The following is a 20,313-nucleotide window of genomic DNA, read 5'->3' as shown; positions in this document are numbered from 1 at the left end:
TTCTACAGAGCTACTGGTTGCAATTCCATGACCCCATAATTTCCTTTCTTCCTGAAACCTTAGGGCTATCCCTTCAGCCTGTGGCTTCCTTCTCACAGTTTTCTTCTTTTGGAGTCACTTCACCTTCCCAGGAGAATCATTTTCAAAATGACCTATACCCAACTCCCTGCACATAGGAAACATGAAGGCTATAATGTCCTGCCAAACCCTGGAAATGCAGGCCATCCTCAGCACCCCATAGCCTTTCTCTCCTCCTCTGCCTCCACATACCCCTTTAGCCAGCTCTTTTGGACTTTAACAAGTAAGAGCAATTTCTTTGTTCCCTAAATTCCTGGGACAAATGCCAGCCAATTCAAATGGTTGAGACTCTTCCTCTTGTCTGACTTGAGGTGTCTATAAGAGAGTGGATCCCGCAAAAAAACTTCGATATCTTTTGGAGGGTAGTCCCCTTGTAGAATACTCAGAATTTGTTCTTCCGGATCATATGGTCAACTGAAGTTTTTATCTGGAAGTTCTGAAAAGGTTGCATCATGATTTGTGGAAGAAACATCCCAAGTTGCGGCAAACAGGTGAGTGGTTCTTCCACTGTAACAACGCATCTGCCCACACCACACTAGTGTTCAGCATTTTTTGACCCAAAACAGCTTGACCCCTGTGCTCACTCCTCCATTCACCTGTTCTCCCCCGAATGACTTTTTTTGTTTGTTTCCACAATGAAGAAAGTCCTCAAAGGGAAACATTTTGCTGATGTGGAAGAGGTGAAACGAAAATGGCAGAAGCACTCAGAGGCATCAAAATTGATGAGTTCGAAAACTGTTTTGAGCAGTGGAAAAAGTGTCCTGATAGGTGTATTGCATCAAATGGAGAGTTCTTTGAAGGTGATGGAAGTTTAAACATGTAAGAATCAATACACAATTTTTAATAAACAAATTCTGGTTTCTCTTGGGTCCCTTGTAAGTAACGATTCTTGCAGCACGCTCCAGCAACTCCTTTTAAATAAATGATCTTTTTTGCTCTCTCCTGAATAATCTTCAGGACTCTCCTGTTATTTCCTTGAGGTGGAAGAAGGGTTGAGGGTTCGCGACAGGGTTTTGGAGAATTTTGCAGCTTCAAAGGGCTGATAGAATCCTGAGAAGGTCCACCTTGAGGAGGTCTGAGCCCTTTTCACAAATTGTTCTTGACTTTGAGTTTCAGCTGAAATGCTAAGACCACAGAACAATCTCATTGAATATCCTCTTACCTATAATTCTAATATGAAACTTTGCCTAAGAATAATATCTTAGTAGATAACAGCAACTTTTCCAACTAATAGATCCTATGCCAATCATGGAAAAGTTAAAACACCATTTTAATTTAATTTGAATTTGGGCTAGAAGAACTATCAAGGAATACAATCCCACTTTTTAAAAAGTGTCTACTGGTAGGAAGGGCTTAAATATATTAACGCTTAATCTACTTAAAGAAACGAGATATTGAGAGTCAAGACAAACACACGTGAGGTTCTGAGAGTCAGAAGAATTAGCCAAAGAAAGATTCAAAAATAGATCATTAAACCTTTTGAAAAATGGTTACTAGGCTACATCCATAAATTTAATTTATTCTAGGTCATCCTTCATACAAAGTACAAAGCTTCAAGAACTTCTCTGTGCAGGTTACCATAGGTCAGGTACAAAAGGCGTATGCAGATAAACTAAGTCAGTGAATACCTGGAAAGTGTTTGGAATAGTGCCCAGGGTCATAATAAGTCCTATAGAAGTGTGTGTTTTGTTTTTTATTCTGTACCCTGTGTAGGGGATTAAGACAGCCAATATAGAACTGAACTGGGAGATTTTCACGTTATTTCTGGCCTGCATTTCTGTGATATCAATACTTTTTTTAAAACAAAAAACACTGACATGGATTATCTATTGACAATCGATGTCAATAATATGGTTAGTAAATCATATTAACCATGATATTATGGTTAATAAATCAATTTATATATTTCACATCTGATAATTAGTATTATGCAGTGAGTGAATTTAGGATTAGGTTATTATTTTTTCTCATCTGCTTTTATACCTTTTCTAAATTTTGAAAATAACTATAATCATTATAAGCAAATAACCCAATAAAAACAACAAAAATGATTTTGCTTAAAATTAATGGGAGTATTAATTATAATACATTTTCCAGATCATGCATATTGTATGGTGGTGATGAGAAGTAAAGATCGAATCAGAAAAGTTATGTATGTATATCTTGATCATTAAGGTTAGTTCCAAGCAGAAACTGGAATGTAAGTCTTTGTTCTGGATAAAGAAAAGAAAAGAATATTCTAGACATTATAAGACTTAGGAGTCATCTGAAGATGAGGTGAACATGAGGCAAATGAAGGGGTTAATTTGTGCTTCTATTGTTCAGCTCTGCTGTATTAATTTTAATAATATTTTGATGATAGTGGTGATGATGATGATGATAGCTAGCACTCAGTACTTACCTTGTGTCGGGTACTATTCTGGATGCTTTACACATGTTTATTTATTTGAATCTCCCAACAGTCCTATGAGGTAGAGGACTGTGACTCTGTACTTCACTGTCTGGAATTCTATAATTTCTCTCAAGACTGGCATAAAATAGTTGGAGATTTCCTATTCTTGTTTTAGACTTTTGGGTCTTGAGTTCTAAATCTTGTTTTTCAGAAAGCCCTCATGTGTTGGCAGTTTTTATAGATAAGACTTTTAGTTGGAAAGAGTATTTAGTTGATCTGGATTTATCCCAATATGAGTGTTTCTGATGTAACATCCCTACAAGCTTCTATAGGAATCTGTCCCTACAAGTGCGAGACCCCTACCAGAGACAATCCCTAGAATGTCTGGAACTTGACGGTTGTTGTAGTTATACTATTGCTGTAGTTTATAACCTTACCTCCAAATAGCACAGTGATCGAGAAAAGACATGTAAGGAATGATCTGTATAAAAGACATAGTAAGGCATGAATTTGCAAACTATATTATGTTTTTGAAGGTGGTTTGTTCAATAAACTATGTCATATAAATCCATTGGAGAATCATCTACAGTGTTACATAGATAGAAAGATACTCTAAGCTTGCCAGAAAATGAAAAAAAAGTAACTTAAGATACAAAAATTAAGGGCCTAATGAAACAAGCATATTTCATGTAGTATTTTACTATTACAGAATGTCCAATGTTTGATTATTTTCCTCAAAATACATTTATATATAGGGGTTTTTAATTATCAGAAAATTCATGTTGATTGGTAGTTAGGCTTTGGAAAAAAATCACTGATCAAAGGTTATAAGAGCAGCTTTGAAAATTAAAGGAGCAGATATACCTGCTTTTTTGAAAAGATGTTAGTGTCGTTAGCTTATTCTTTTCAGATTTCTTTCAAACCTCTATAGCTTCTCTTGTTCTTTGTACCCATGAAATTCATGAGAGTTCCACAAGAAGAAATGACTTCCAACAGTTATTTTTCATCTTTGTTCAGATTTGCACCACCTCTATCTCTGTTGGGTGGATTAGATGGCTATAACATCGCTGACTGTTCAATTGTAGGCTGACAGATGTCACCAGGAACACGAACACCTCCTGTGTCTTAAAGAAAAACACGCTTATTCTCTTTTGAGGATGGGGCGATTAGGAAAAAGGCATTCATAAAGTGAATCTTTGGAACTATTCTTTAGTCATGGCACTTCTGGTATTTACCTTCCCACATAAAGCATCTTCCGTTGCATAGCACATAGTAGACCATTTCCACTGTGGACAGCTCTGGATATCTGCAAGTGCTTGCTTTTGTGGAGCAAAAATATGCCTTTTGCAGCTTCTCTCGACTGGTCTGAATTGCATCCTCAAACTTCCAAATATTTAAGTTAGTGATCATGTTCCCCCTAAGTCTTCTTTTCTGGAGAGCATTTATAAGCATTTGATTTGTGTTCTTGGTAATAAATGTATGTGCTAGGAATGGTGCCAGGAGCCATGGTCAGGGTGGCAAATAAAGGAGTCCATTTCAGCAGGCTTATGATCTAGTGCTGGAGACTCCCCAGCTCAAGAGGAGATTTCTCTAGAGTGTGCTAAGTGCTAGAATCGAGGTAACTGTAGAATGCTATCAGAGAATAAACAGGACTTCACACAGTCAGGAGAAGATGGTAACGAAGGTGGGATCTGCAGGAGAAGTAAATGGCAGACACACAAGGTAGGGAGATGGAGAGGCACTTTAGACAGAGAGAACATCTGGAAAGGCCCAGTTTCCAGATGAATTTTTTTTTTTTTTGAGCACGGATTTTGAAAGGAGGAATGGAGACAGAGATGATACTATAGAGAAGACCAGAAGAATACAATATTAATGCCTGACTCTATCATAGTGTTATGGGAAGTCTTTATAGAGTTTTCAGGAAAAGGTGTAATCTTATAAAATTTATATTTTAGGGTCATTAGTCTGGCTCCCAAGTAAAGAATGATATGGAATGAAGAAAGACAAATTAGAGTCTGTGGTCTGAGTGGGAGAAGGTGGTGGGATGAGATAACTCAGATATACCTCCCTTGCTAGCATGACACTATAGGCATATGGTGGTACCAGACACATGGGACATGAAGCAGATTTGTGGGTTGGAGGGAAGTGTGAGAAAGCGACTTCCCGTTTGGAAATGTTGAATTGGAGCTATTAGTGGGACTTTCAGGTCCAGAAGGTGGGTAGCTATGGGGCTCTAGGGCCTAGGAGATCTGGACTGGAGATGCAATTATGATTGAAGTCTGTGAGTGAATGGAGTGAGAAGGTCTAGAGGGCTGAGGATAGGTCACCAAGTTCATCAACATTTTTTTTTTAAGGCAGAGGAAAAGGAAGATTGGGAGAAGAGAAGTAGTAGCCAGAGAGGAAAGAGAAACCTGGAACATGTATTGTCATGGAATTCTAATGGTTAAGTAGAGGGGAATGAGTAACAGTGTCAAATAATGCAGAAAAGACACTGGTTGTCCTCCTGTGGATGCTGTCTACTCCTCATGGATCTTTTTTTTGTTTAAGTTGGAGTCTCACTCTGTCACCCAGGCTGGAGTGCAGACACACTCAGGGCCACCATAACCTCGACCTTATGGGCTCAGGCAATCCTTCTGCCTCAGCCTTCCAAATAGCTGGAGCTGCAGGTGCACGCTGCCACACCCATCTTATTTTTTGAGTTATTGTAGAGACGAGGTCTCACCAAGTTGCTCAGGCTGGTCTCGAACCTCCAGGCTCAGGCAATCCTCTCGCCTCGGCCTCCCAAAGTGCTGGGATTACAGGTTGAGCTACCACGCCCAGCCTCCTCATGGATCTTAACAAATAGTGCCCACAACCGAAACCAAATACAATTCAGATGTTGACCTTTGTGGAGTGTATTCTTTTTTTGTGACCTGAATATCCTATGTCTAATAATATTCCTAAAAACATTGTTATCCATCTTAAGTCATCGCATTCTTTTTTTTTTTTTTTTTGAGTTGGAGTCTCATTCTGTTGCCCAGGCTGGAGTGCAGTGGCATGCTCACGGCCGCTACAGCCTCGACCTGCTGGGCTCAGGCAATCCTTCCACCTTGTAATCTATTCTGATTGTTAACTCATAGTATGCCTGAGATCAACTAAAACTGTCAGATCTTTTAAATGTGAACCTCTGTCAAATTAGATGTACATATAGTAGTAGACTTAAGTAATAGACTTTTAGGCCAGGCTCAGTGGCTCAGCCTGTAATTCCAGCACTTTGGGAGGCCAGGGTGAGTAAACTGCCTGAGCCTGCAGGTTTGAGACCAGCCCTGGCAACTTGATGATACCTTGTCTCTACAATAAATAAACAAATTAGCTGGGCATGGTAGTGCGCGCCTGTAGTCTGGTTACTTGGAAGACTGAGGCAGAAGGATAGCTGGAACCCAGCAGACCAATGCTGGGGTAGCCATGAGTGTGCCTCTGTACTCTAGCCTGGGCAACAGAGTGAGACTCCAACTAAAAAAAAAAACCCAAAAAAAACAAACCAAACAAAACAAAACCCAACTTTTAAAAGCAAAGTGTAGGCCAGGCTCGGTGGCTCAGCCTGTAACCCCGTGCTTTGGGAGGTCGCGGTGAGTGGATTGCCTGAGCCCGCGGGTTCGAGACCCACCCAGTCAACTTGGTGAGACCTCATCTCTACAATAAATCAAAAATTAGCTGGGCGTGGTAGCGCATGCCTGTAATTCTGGCTACTTGGAAGACTGAGGTAGAAGGATCACCGGATCCCAGCAGGTTGAGGCTACAGTGGCCGGGAGCAGCCACTGCACTCCAGTCTGGGCGACAGAGTGAGACTCCAACTCAAAAAAAAAAAAAAAAAAAAAAAGCAAAGTGTAGGACTTTATTCCAGTTCATTTTGTTAGTTTCAGGCCATTCCATGAATATACTTCATGTATTTATCTTTAAATGGCCACCTATTGTCTCAGTTATAATAAAATTAATGAGCACATCTGTATGTATTCAACAACAACAAAAAGTTTTAGGGATTTACATGATATTATCCCTAAGTGCCTTGAAACAGATGAGTAAGAATAAATATGTTTTATTATCACAGCATGCTTAACAAATGCCTCTTAGATGTGGTGGCAACAATTATTTGAAAATCAACTATCTGTTAAATAAGCTATTGTGTGGAGAACAGTAGTGTCTAGACAGGTATATATAACTTTCTTAATTTTCTAATTATTGGTTGGCATCAACAGGTTTAGCAAGATTATCTGTGTCTCAGACTTGTGGCCATATTAGCTCTTCAGGACAAAATAATGAACTTGGAAACGGGAAAATAGGCCTCTGAGGAACAAAGAAAATTGTTACTTAGCCCATGGGGTACTCTTTCAGAGGAGAAAAATCTAGCCAGCATCATTGTTCAGTTTGTGTCTTGTATAAAGTACATTGATTAAGAAGCATATTTATGCATTTTTTTTAGAGTTCTTAAAGTCCATACTAGCTAAAAATTTTATGACGGCTTAAAAGTTTATATTTGGGAATAAAATGTGGAAATGTATTAGATTACATTTTTTCTTACATTTAATTTAGGAAATTGAGAAAAATGGGCTCTGTATTTTAAAAATATTTCTATCATAGTATCAAAATTTAAATGTTACTGGAATTAATAGAATTACTAAAAACCTTTAGGATATGTGTGACTCTGTGTTTGTTTCTATTTAAAGTTCATTTTTAAGGACAACACTTTGATTACTAATACCTTTGCCAGTGTTGGTCTGTCCTAAAATGTCTTTCTTTGACTTTCTATCCAGCTTTGTGCTTTGTTTTCGAAGGCCCCCTCTTCCACCAAGCCTGCTCATACTTTCTCAGTTAATCCCTCCCACAGAGAGGCTCCCTGCATTCAGTTTGCATTTGACACTTTCTGTTGCCTTTTGAGTTTCAACTTTAATGCAAAATAGCTTTATGAACTTTCAGGTTTTGCAGCAGAAGACACTATTAATGTGCCAGAAAGGAGACAATGCTGGACATAAAACTGACTCTGATTCTTAATGAATGTCAGGGCTATTTTATGAACAGCTAAGCTGATTATCGAAGCTAGAAAACCACAATATTTCAACATGTTTGTAACTCTAGTTTCTGATGGGTAACCAGGAGAGATGGGAAATTTTGGGATATGTTTTATCCGTTCCTTAATCTTCCTCTAGATACTCACAAGGGCACATGTACCCTTAGCTGCATGCTTTATATTGTATAGTTTCTTTTTAAATATTGAGTAAAGTATATTTTGAATTAAAGTTGAAGCTTCTTAAAAACCTGGAGTTTTTCTTGTACTTGAATATATCCTGCCTGTCAAACTGCTGTTGTCGTAAGTGAAATCTTACCATTTGATTAGATGATAGTATAATTTTATATCTAAAGCACATTGAAGGCCATGGTCCTTTACAAATGAATTAAATTAGAGAAGGAGAAAATAAAAAGTAAAGGTTGTCAGTTGAAATGATGATAAGATTGAAACATAGTGTCATGGGGAAACTAAGATGTCTTGTTGACAAGAGCAACACTCTTGATGCAACCTAGAATCACATGGGAAGCTTGGAGACAACAGCACCTGCCGATGCCTGGATCTTGCCCCCAGAGATTGACTTCGTTGGGACCCAAGAATCGGAGTCGTTTTTTGACCTTTCCAAGGGATTCTAATGTGCAGTCAGGTTTGAGAACTGCTGAAATAGATAAAATCCAAACTATTTGAAGAAAACATTTCTAAGTAGACAAAAAGTAGTGACTAAATAGCAATTGGAAAAAAAGAAACATTAGACAGAGATGGGGAAGAGCAATTTGTAATGTAAAATTGTTAGAAGTTTACAATCTCTTATTCACAGTTCTAAGATAGAAAATTTTCAAAAACTTATTGGTGGGAAGATCCATTCAAAACTGAATATGTTTGGTGGCAAAACCTGAGACTTTTTCTAGTTTTCTTGTATTCCATTTGTTATGAATAATTATACATTTTTAAAAAGAGATATTAATGTGCCTGATTACAGTTGCTGTTCCAGATCTCACTGAGGGTATGATGCTAAAAGGATGCTTTCTGAAATGTATAAAATTTTAAACTCTGAAATACATCTAGCCCCAGGGATTCAGAAAAGGAGCATGGATTATAGTAGCAAAGGTTTATGATAGAAAAAGCCAAGGCGATCCTTTAGTCTTCCTGTCAGATTAAGAACAATACATTTTTTTCTTAATTACCTAGATTTAGCATCTGCATTGGATAAAAACAATGGCCAATATCAGAACATGGTTCTACCACACTTTTTTTTTTTGAGTTGGAGTCTCACTCTGTCATCCAGGCTGGAGTGTAATGGCACTTCTGCCTCAGCCTCCCAAGTAACTGGGACTACAAGCACATGCCACCATGCCCAGCTAATATTTTTTGCTTATTGTGGAGATGAGGTCTTGCCATATTGCTCAGGCTGGACCCAAACCCCCGGGTTAGGTAATCCTCTTTCCTTGGCTTCCCACAGAGCTGGGATTACAGGAGTGAGCCACCATGCCCGGACTGCCATATTTTGGTCCATTTTTTGTGTTTCTTGAGCCTAATCTGAAAACATGGTTTCATTTCAGGCATGGTGAGAGAAACCCAGGTTAGCAACAACATAAGTAGATATACTAGAAAAAAATTATGGCCAGGCGCAGTGACTCATGCCTATAATCCCAGCACTTTGGGAGACCAAGGTGAGAGGATTGCCTGAGCCCACGAGTTCGAGACCAGCCTGGGCAACTTGGTGAGACCTCATCTCTACAATAAATCAAAAAATAAGCCAGATGTGGTGGTGTGTGCCTGTAGTTCCAGCTACTTGGAAGGCTGAGGCAGAAGGATTGCCAGAGCCCAGCAGGTTGAGGCTGTGGTGGCCATGTGCATGCCACTGCACTCCAGCCTGGGTGACAGAGTAAGACTCCAACTCAAAAAAAAAAAAATTATCATTGTCCTATAAAACACTCTTCAGCATAACAAACTACCCCAGAACCTAGAGATTTGTAACAACACATATTTATTATGTTAGGGATTCGGGAGCATCTTAACTAGGTGGTTTCTGCTCAGGGTGTCTCAGGAAGTTGTGATCAGAGTGTCAGCGAGGACCACAGTTGATACAGAGATCTGCAAATGTCTGTCCATATTGTCACAGCCCCTAGAGAAGGGCATGGCCAGGGCTCAAGGGTTCCTGTACATTCTTGAACAATATTCCAGAGCTCTAATAAAAGGTACTTTTGCGCTTATCTCCTATGCATTCCCAGTAAGTAGCTTCAAGGGATCCTTGACTTCCCTGTAGTTTATACTCAATCAACTGAAAGATTAAATCTCTATTTTTTACTCATTTTTTTCTGAGTGGTTATAAGTTTGAATAATATAGTATCAATGTAATCATAAGCCTTGTGATTTGAGTAACTTTTGTATCAATGTAATCATAAGTTTTGTGATTTGTATAACTTTTGAGTAATGCATGATGTCTTAGGCCCTTTACTCTATGGCAAGCTTGATTAATGCTTCTGCTGGGCCCTACTGATAAAAGCTATGAGATGCCTCTGATACCTGGCACCAGGAAGTCTGGACCAAAAAAATGTCAGTATCGATAAATGCGGCTGAAACTCAAGTTGTATACAATGCTTTACTGATCGCGTGGCTATTGTATAGGTACTAACAACTCTGGACTTATAAAATTGATCTGTAAAAGCCTGGAGGGTGGGCAGAACCATTTTAGAAAGACCTCAAATCTGGCTCTGCTCCCTGGATTTGAACTCAGAAATAAACTTCCTTCTTTCAATTCCCTGCCTCTTTGATTTATTGGTATCAAGAGGAGCAGACAAGCATTACTCAGACCATAACACTTCACCTGAAGGCTCAACTGGCATTGGAGTATGCTATTTATTTTCCTTTGCCAACAAGTTATTTATCAGTAAACAAAGAAAACTATAGTTGCTTTTCATACAGTTGCTCACAGTTTTACTTTTCAATATAAACCCACAATTATTTGCAAAGGAGACCTTGAATCCTTCTAACATGTTCTGAAGATTTCTGCTGGGAGTAGCTTATGACAGATGAATGCCTTCTCTTTGAATTTTCATCATCCCCCCTCAAGAAGTGTTAGGGTCACTCTATCACTGGGGCCTCCAGAATGTTAGGTCAGGCCTGCTGGGGGTGTGGGGTGTCTAGTGTACAATCTGATGCCACAAGAAAGATGCAAAGAATTGCACAGAAGTTAGATTAGAAAATATAGTTTATTTAGACAGTAAATTAGAGAGAGAAAGAAAGAGGAGATTCATCTCCCCAAGGTAGGAGAGGCCACACCATAGCTTAGCAAGACAATGGCAAAATGACTGCTCATCACTGAGATCTTCTAACCTTACCCTTTGATGAGGGAAGGTTATTAAGGTGATTGGGTGGTGGTCTGCTCCACATCATCACAAAGGGGCAGGTAAAGTGATGATGTCAGGTGATGGACAACAGATGGGTGGGTTAGTCATATGATTGCTACCATGATGGTGGGCTAGATAGGAGGAGACAAGGGGAGGGCATTTTCCTGCAAGAGACATTTTTAATCCACAAACTCCTTGACCAAAGGTTGACCAGCCAAGGGGTGATCTTTGATTCTCCGTCTTGACAAGGAACCTGACAAGTTTCCTAGAGACTATTATCTTAAACCATGAATTGAAAGGTTGGGCAGTCCTGGTCTTGCATCTAATGGAGATTTGCTAAGGGGGTGGGGTAGGCTGCTGCTTGGCCTGCAGTAGAATGTCTGAACGCTTTCTAAAACCTGCCTATTAGAAATTTATATATCCATGTCTAACCTGCGCTAGATTCAAAGCATGTCAGGGGTAAAGTCTAAGCAAAAATGGCTTTGCTGAGGCAAAAAGACTACACTAAACTAAGTTTATTCTAGGTTTCTTTAGGTACCTCCTTTCAGGAAGCTTCTTCACCTCCCTAAGTCCTTTCTGTATTCTGGCCATCTTTCTGTTTCTCTCTCAGTAGGGTTTTCTCTGTCTCTACCTCCTGTGGGTTATTGAATGAGGGTCAATTGCCCTGGATAATATGAGGAGAAGACAGATCCCTGCCTTGAGGGAGTTTCCACCCAAAAGATAGGCATCAATCACACGATTTCCAATGATTAATTAAATGATTGCTAGTGTGTTTAAAAAACAAACAGTCCAGATGAGGTAGCTCACACCTATAATCCCAGTGTTTTTGGGAGGCCAAGGTGGGAGGATCCCTTGATCTCAAGGAGTCGAGAAAATCATAGGGAGACCCTGTCTCTACAAAAAAATTCAAAAAACTAGCCAGGTGTATTGGCATCTGCCTGTAATCCCCGCATCTCGGGAAGCTGAAATGGAAGGATCGCCTGAGCCCAGGAGGTCGAGACTGCAGTGAGGCATGATCATGTCACTGCACTCCAGCCTGGGTGACAGATTGAGGCCTTGACTCAAAAACAAAACAAAGCAAAGAACTGTGAAGGTGCTATAGAAGCATATGATGGGATCTCACCTGGTTTGCTTTGCTTGATTAGCACTTTCCCTTTTGTGTTTTGTAAGAGGGTTAAATTACCTTTGGGGTTTTTGACAAAAACCTTTTCTCTCCTGGGCAGAAGCATGGAAGCTCTTCTGCATCCCACCCTGCATAAAACACTCACATCCTCCCACTGTGGAGGTTCCATGGAAGCATGCAGTACAGTAGGGTCATCTCTTTGATTTTATGTGAAAAAGCAGCTTAGGTTTCATCTAAATTCAGCTGACCATAAGAAAGGCTCTTGCCTTTCTTACTGCCCATCTCTTGCTTTCCCAGAGCCCCCAAATGCCCCAATGTCTTCTTGCTCATCCCATTCCCCCTCTTCCCCTATCCAATCTTTGAAAAGGTGTAGTGTGACACAGTGGTGGGAAGAGAGTACTCTTCTGGGCCCTTTTTATTTTGAGCATTATTTCTAATTGGAGAAGAGAAAGCTGAGTACAGGGAGTTTGACAGAGGGATTCAGCTATGGAAACCTGAAAGAGGAAGATGGAGATGACTGCTTTTGATCCTCGGTGAGCAAATTAACAATCCACCTCATGCACTTCTCTGTCTCTGTCTTCTTCCTATCTGTGAGCCATGACGGAGTCTGCCCTGGGCGATCATTGAATTGGGACGCCATTGACAAGATCCCATGAATTTTCATAATCTTTGCCCCACCCCTAGATATTTGTTATATTTTAAAACAACTTAATATATATAAAATATGCAATAATTTACATTTTTACCTTGCTGCTTTTAAAATTATTTTTAATTTAATTTAATTAAATTATTTTTAATTATCTGAGTACTTTTTAAAGCTTTTTTTTTTTTTTTTTGAGTCAGAGTCTCATTCTGTCATTCAGTCTGGAGTGCAGTGGCACGATCATGACCACCATAGCGTCCATCTGCTGGGCTCAGGTGATCTTTCTGCCTCAACCTTCCAAGTGGCTGGAACTACAGGCATGTGCCACCATGTCCAGCTAATTTTTTGATTTATTGTCGAGACAAGGTGTGGCCAAGTTGCCCAGGCTGGCCTTGAACCCATGGGCTCAGCAATCCTATCGCCTCCAACTCCCAAAGTGCTAGGAATACAGGGGTGAGCCACCACGCTCAGCAAGGCTTTTTTATGGTCATTCATTACTTCTGTCTGCCCCAGTCATCTTTTTCCCCTAAGTTCTTTCACTGTAACCTTTCCAGCCCTGATCATTTTCCGAGCCCACACTCCCAAGGTTGGAGAGGGACTGATCGTCTTCTCATTGCTGTATAATTTTCCTGAGAGAGTCTTAGGGTATCAAAGGAACAACTAAATCAAGAGTGTGTGCTTTTGAAGGGTGAATCTAATATCTTTGTTATTTTGCACTGCTGTAAGGGGATACCTGGGGCTGGGTAATTTATGAAGAAAAGCAGTTTATTTGGTTCACAGTTCTGCATGGCACAAGCAACTGCTTGGCTTCTGGTGAGGCCTCAGGAAGCTTTTACTCAGGGCAGAAGACAAAGGGAGATGGCATGTAGCATAGTGGGAGCGAAAGCAGGAGAGGGAGGAGGTGGTGCCAGACTCTTGTACACAATCAGTTCTCTTGTGAACTAACAGAGTGAGCACTCACTCATTACTGAGGAGAGGGCACAGTCATTTATGAGGGTTCCTTTCATAAGGGTCATCATGAGATGACCAGGCATCTCCTACCACATCCCATCTCCATCTCCGGGGATCACGTTTCAACATGAGATTTGGAGTTGACACCACCCAAACTGTACCACATAGCATTCATACCAGCTGGTAGGAAAAGCCCAGCAATAAAAATAGTGTGTATGTGGGGCAGGGGCAGGGAGTGGGACATACTACTTCTTCACGGGTGTTGAGACCCTAGCCTCATCCCTCTAGAGGCTCAGGGCTGGCACACTGCTACTTTCACCTGCCAGTAAATGAATATAAATTAAATTAATTTGAATGGTAAATCTGCAATTTAACCTTGAACTCCCATGCTCTCCCTTGAATGTGTCATTACTGTAATATATTGAGTTGTATGACCCTCCCCAAAACTCCCACCACCACCACCTCCTAACACCTGAACACACAGACTTCTGGGTTTAACAGATAGCATCCTGAAGGGGAGAGAGCTTTCTCATGATGGAATTTTTATTGCTGCCAAACAGATTTCCCAAAGATTATTATCCTCATGTTATCTTTGAAAGTGACTATGCTTATCTTTTTTCTCACTGCTTCATGTTCTTTTTTAAAAATGTTTTCAAGGAAGGATTTAGAGTGGGGAGGGTGAGAAGATGTGTAAGTACTAAAAATTTGGACAAAGAAGTGGGGTTTAAGGCACTTAGTATCTTAAAGTTTGTCTAGTCTGGTCCCATTTTACCTGCCCTGTGAGTCAGTGACACTTGCTTTTACGCGGCATATTATTCAAAGCGATTGCTGTAAACCTGTCAGTCCCACAGTGAGCATTCATTGTGTTTGAACAGTGGTCCAATTAAACCAGGATCCCCTATCTCAACTTTTCTAGTATTTATGCATAAACTAGCATCTTTGAGGGAAAAATAACATTTAATATCTTTGTTATGGTATTATGTATATGTTAATAATGTAATTCATATTTGCTTAATACCTGAATGTTAGTTGTATTTTTGAGGTATTTCCCATTATCGTGGCATATATATATATTAATGTTTTACAGTGTATACATTCTGGCAACTGTTTATCAAAGTAACTAAACATGATTCTTTCAGATTTTTGGCCTAAAATTCCTATACAGAGGTTTTTTCATGTACTGAAAACAAAAAATTGATGACTGTAAATTTAGGCTTAATTGCAACAGCTCTTAATTTGAGGTTGCATAGCTGAAGACATTATTGCTTTTAACAGCAACATTTTTCTTCTTCTAATTTGATTTTCCCCCTAATATTTTATTAGGTGCAGAGAGAGCTAGCAGCTGTGATTGCTTTGAAAGCAAGGAAGTCTGGTGAGTAGTCTTTTATGGGGCTGGAAGATTTGAATCCTTTGGGAATATTTCACATATCATCTGGATATGTGTAGTTTATATTTCAGAAAGCTTCAGCATGGAATGCAAGAGGTATCACCATTTGTTTTTAAAATGACTTATTCTGCCATCAAAATAGCATGGACTGTATAGTTCTTTATGGAAATATTTCACTGCTTTGCTCTAATTTATTTCAGATTTAAAAAAAAAAAAGAAATTTAAGATTAAAAATGTTTGTATCCACTGCACCTATGAAAAAGGATCTAAGTATGTACAAATGCAAGCCGATCCCCTGTATTAAGTATCTTAATGACAGAGGACAATAAATACTATAGAGGTGGTCTTTTATAAGGCAGTTTAAAAAAATCTCAAAGTAGTTTTTTCTAAGAGTAATTTAATTGCTTAAAGACATTCCAAAGCAAATATTTTTCATAGCACTAATTGATGGATCTGATTCCTATAGGATATAATCTGTGGAAGTAATATGTGGAAAGGAAAAGGGGGCTTTCAAAGATGTTTTAAAGGAGAAAAAAACACACGCTTTGCTGAAATTCAATATAAAATGGAGACTCACTGAAGTAGAAAAATGCTTGCTTAGAGAGAAAGAATGTCAGAAAGAGGCATCCTTAGCTGTTCCTCCCTGTTCAGAGAGAAGAGGTCAGTGCTGAATGGAATGAAAATCGGAAGGGAAGTACTTCTTGGATAATGGTAAACTAGAATAAGACTTTTCAGGTGGAAAGACTATGACAAAATCAAAGTGATGACAAAAACTTGAAGAGATAAATGGAATGGAAATGTCTCAAGAGCACAAGCCATACACTTTATATCTTTCTTTTTCTTGTTAGAAACTCTAAGAATTTGCTTTTCTCTCAGTTACTATTTTAATCCAGTGCATCTTGGTGTGGATTAGCTTATTATATTCTTGTTACTTTCTTTGTTGGTTTGACAGATGTTGAGGACACAGAGACTGGATGTTAGTAAGGTGGTGGAGGGAACAATGCAGGGAACAGGGATCTTATTATTGAACAGAGGGTGGCATGAATAGCATTCTTCAGTGAACAGCATTATATTGGCAGAGGTGGAAGCCAAGATGGAGAAAGGACATCAGTATAAAGATTGTAGGAGGGAAATGCAAATGAAAACCACAATGAGGTATCCTCTCAACTCAGTTAAAATGGCTTTTATCAAAAAGACAAAGAATAGCAGATGCTAGTGAGGATGCAGAGAAAGGGGAACTCTCATACACTGTTGATGGGAATGTAAATTAGTACAGCCATTATGGGAAACAGTATGGAGAGTTCTCAAAACACTAAAAATAGAACTACCGTATGATCCAGCAATCCACTACTGGGAATATATCCAAAAGAAAGGGAATTAGTATATCAAAGAGATAGCTGCATTCCCATGTGTTTTGCAGCAGAATTCACAATAGCCAAGGTATGGAATCAACCAGTGATCATCAGTGGATAAATGGATAAAGAGGGTGTTGTCTGTACATAATGTAAAAACACATAATGGAATAGTATTCAGCCATTAAAAAAGAACAGAATGCTGTCATTTGCAACATCATGGTTGGAACTGGAAGACATTATGTTAAGTGAAATAAGCCAGGCAAAGAAAGACAAATATCATCTGTTCTTACTCATGTGGGAACTAAAAAAGTGGGTCTTATGGAAGTAGAGGGTAGAATGATGGTTAGTTACAAAAGGTAGGGGGGCACAAGAGATAAAGAGAGCATGGTGTTTGGGTGCAAAAATATAGTTAAATTGAAGGAATAACTTCTAGTGTTCAGTAGCAGAGTAGGGTGGTTATAGTTATCAACAGTGTATTGTATATTTTAAAATAGTTTAAAGAGAAGATTTGGAATGTTCTCAACATGAAGAAATGTATGTTTGAGATGATGGATATCATATTGGATCATCATTATTTGCATGTATCAAAATGATCTCAACTATCTCATATATATGAACAATTAGGTTTATCAAAAAAGTCAATTCTAGATAAAAAGAGTGTAGGGGGGAGAGTTTAGAAATAAATTGTGCTGGAGCTGATCTTCGTTCTTGTCATGATAAGGAGACAAGTGTATAATCTCTACAAGTTGAGAGGGCAGTACCTTATAGGATAAAATTTGATTATTTTAAACTTCAGAATATGGTAGGGAAGTAATCAAAAGCTTATGGTATCGTTGCTGAAGAAAGATAGAGCAAGTAAATACAGATGGGGAAGAGGTTGAATGGCTTACACAGTGGGATGGAAAGGCTTTTGGTAGGGAGACCAACACCTGAGGTCAGTGAGGGAGTGAATACCCCTCACTGTGAATACCCACAAGAGCATTTGGGCAGAGGCATTTTGTCAAATGTGTTTGGGAGGCAGCAAGGACGGAGTGTGACAGGAGGTGAGTGAGTGAGGCAGAGAAAGGTGGGTCTGAGATGTTGGACTGAGAAGTCTGAACTTTCTAGGGATGAAGGGAAATGAAGATGAGAAAGCAAGATCCATTCCTGTTAACTTGCACAACATAAAAGATTGGTGGGAAGTCAATTGTATTTTGCCTTGATGTCACTGTATGAGATGACCAGCTCTGTGTTCATTATTTATCTGATCTGTGGAGCTTGGAATGTGAATACAATTTTGGCAATTTCTCAGGGACAGTGTGATGTGATTTCACCCACATGTACTAAACTGAATTTATAGTTTTTCTTGAAAGTAGTTGTTCAGTATGTTCCAGTAACTCTGATCCATAGTACTCTGTGGCTGGAGATTTGTCTGTAGAACATATCAGAGATGCATGTGAAGATTAAGATTAACGTAGAGACAATCTATTACATTGCTTTTTTAACAATAAGAAAGTAGAACCAATCCTTAAGTCTCTATCATAAGAAAATGGTAAAATTGATGGAGCAATATGATAGAACATTAAACAGCTTTTAAAATGATGTTTTGAAGAATTAATATAGTAAAATATTCAGAGAAAAAAACCATATACAGTAGCATGTATTGTCTTTGTCATGATGAAATAGCTTCATTTTTTTCTTACCATTATAATAGAGTAGGCTCATTGAAAAAAACTTTTGTAAAGGGCAACCCCCTCGGGTCCCCTCCCACTGTGGGAGCTTTTCTGTTTTCTGTCCTCTCAATAAATCCTGCTTTCTAAAAACAAAACAAACTTCTGTAAAATACATGAATGTATGAAGAACTAGAAAAATCACATATCATCTCACCAACATAGATAAAGATTCATACTCTTTTGTTGTATTTCCAGACATTTTCTGGTAATATACAGATATTATTATATATTAATATGCAGATTTTTATCAAAGTGGGATCATTTCATATGTGTGCCTTTATTTTGAGACAATTGTATATTCTCATGCAGTTGTAGTAAATAATACATACAAATCCAGACTATCTTTTACCTGAGTTCCCCCAATGGTAACATTTTGCAAAACTATAGTATCATAACCAGGGTATTAACATTTCCATCACAACAAGGATCCCTCATGTGGCTCCTTTATCACTACTGACTTGCCCCTCCTCTGTTTCATCCTAACCCCTAGTAACCCCTACTCTGTTCTCTATTTCTGTCATTTTCAAAATATTATATAGATGGAATCAGACATGTGACCTTTCAGTATTGGCTCTTTTCACTTGGCATGACTTTCTGAAGATTCGTGCAGGTTGTTGTATAGTATATCAATAGTTTGATTCTCTTTTTATTGCTGAATAGTATGTCATGGTATCATGGTATCAATATACCACAGCACTTTTATTTGTGTTCCCACTGAAGGGCTTTTGGGTGGTTTCGAGGTTTTTGGCTATTACAAATTAAGCTGCTACAAACATTCGTGTACAGGACTTTGTGTGATTCCAAGTCTTCATTTCTCTAGCATAAATACCCAGGAGTACAATTGCAGGGTAGAATGTTAGTTGCATGTTTAGTTTTTTGAGAGATAGCCAAACTGCTTTCTAGAATAGCCATGCCATCTTTCCATTCTCACTTGCAATCTATGAGTGCTCCACGATTTTTGCATCCTTGCCAAGATTTGATGTCATCACTATTTTATTATTATTATTATTATTATTATTGAGTTGGAGTCTCACTCTGTTGCCCAGGCTGGAGTGCAGTGGCACTCTCATGTCCACCGCAGCCTCGACCTGCTGGGCTCAGGTGATCCTTCTGCCTCAGCCTTCCCAGTAGCTGAAACTACAGGCACACACCACCATGCTGGGCTAAGTCATCACTTTTTTAAAATGTCAGCCTTTCTGATAGGTACATAGTACATAGTGATATCTCATTGCAGTTTTAATTTGTATTTTCCTGATCTCTAATGATGTTAAACATCTTTTCATGTGTTTATTTGCTATCTGAATGTTGTGTTTGGTGAAATGTTTGTTCATATCTTGTTGCTCATTTTTTAATTGGATTTTTTTCTATTGATATTTGAGAGTACTTTCTGTGTTCTTGGTACTAGTCCTTAGTTGGTATTTGGTTGGCAAATGTTTTTTTTTCTCCCAATCTGTAGCTTGTCTGTCATTCTCTCAACAGAGTCTTTCACAGAGTAAGGATTTTTAATTTTGATGAAGTCCAACTTATTAATTTTAATGGTTTTTTTTAAATGTCTTTGAGTTAAATCTAAGAACTTTTTATCTAGCCTGACATCCTAAAGATTTTCTCTTATGTCTTTTTTCCCCTTAAAAGTTTTATAGTTTTATGTTTTACATTTAAGTACATGATACATGATCTTTGTCGGTTTTGATATATAATGTATGAGACTTAGGTCAAGGTTTTTGTTGTTGTTGTTGTTTGTTTTTTTGCCTGTGACTGTCCAATTGTTTCAGCACCATTTGTTGAAAAGACCATCTTTCCTCCATTGAATTGCTTTTGTACCTTTGCCAAAAATCAGGTGGGCACATTTGTGTGGGTATATTTCTGGATTCTCTGTTTTGTTCTATTGAACAGATTCTCTTGGTGTTTACCAATCTACAGTGTTGATTACCATAACTATATGTAAAATCCACTTTTTGTAGGATTAATTTTTATGTTAGTAACATAGATCTCCATCATTATTTTTATTAACTATGTATACTATGCAACTTATTTAACTTATTATTAGTTGCGCATTTAGGTTTTTATGTTTTTCCATTATAAATAACAATAATAGAAGGACCGAACATATTCCTATACATGTATCTTTTTGCCCTTTTCCAATTCTTTTCTTTTTTTTTTTTTTTTTGAGTTGGAGTCTCACTCTGTTGCCCAGACTGGAGTGCAGTGGCTGCTCTCAGCTACTGCAGCCTCAACCTGCTGGGCTCTGGTGATCCTTCTGCCTCAGCCTTCCGAGTAGCTG

The 20,313-nt window shown here is 38.7% G+C and overlaps 1 protein-coding gene across 2 annotated transcripts in view; it reads left to right on the top strand.

Moving 5' to 3' along the window:
- The window catches only part of RAPGEF5 (Rap guanine nucleotide exchange factor 5), a 192,144-nt gene that overhangs the window by 35,865 nt on the left and 135,966 nt on the right, over positions 1 to 20,313 (top strand). For both annotated transcript variants that reach the window (XM_021719215.1, XM_008047898.1), the window contains exon 6: positions 14,902 to 14,950. In XM_021719215.1, the coding sequence (XP_021574890.1) occupies positions 14,902 to 14,950 (49 nt within the window). The remainder of the gene's footprint in view (positions 1 to 14,901; positions 14,951 to 20,313) is intronic.

Source organism: Carlito syrichta, unplaced genomic scaffold (genome assembly GCF_000164805.1).
Source record: "Carlito syrichta isolate Samal-C Ts95f unplaced genomic scaffold, Tarsius_syrichta-2.0.1 Scaffold39610, whole genome shotgun sequence".
Lineage (NCBI taxonomy): Eukaryota > Metazoa > Chordata > Mammalia > Primates > Tarsiidae > Carlito > Carlito syrichta.
This window is presented reverse-complemented; position numbering and strand designations above follow the sequence as displayed.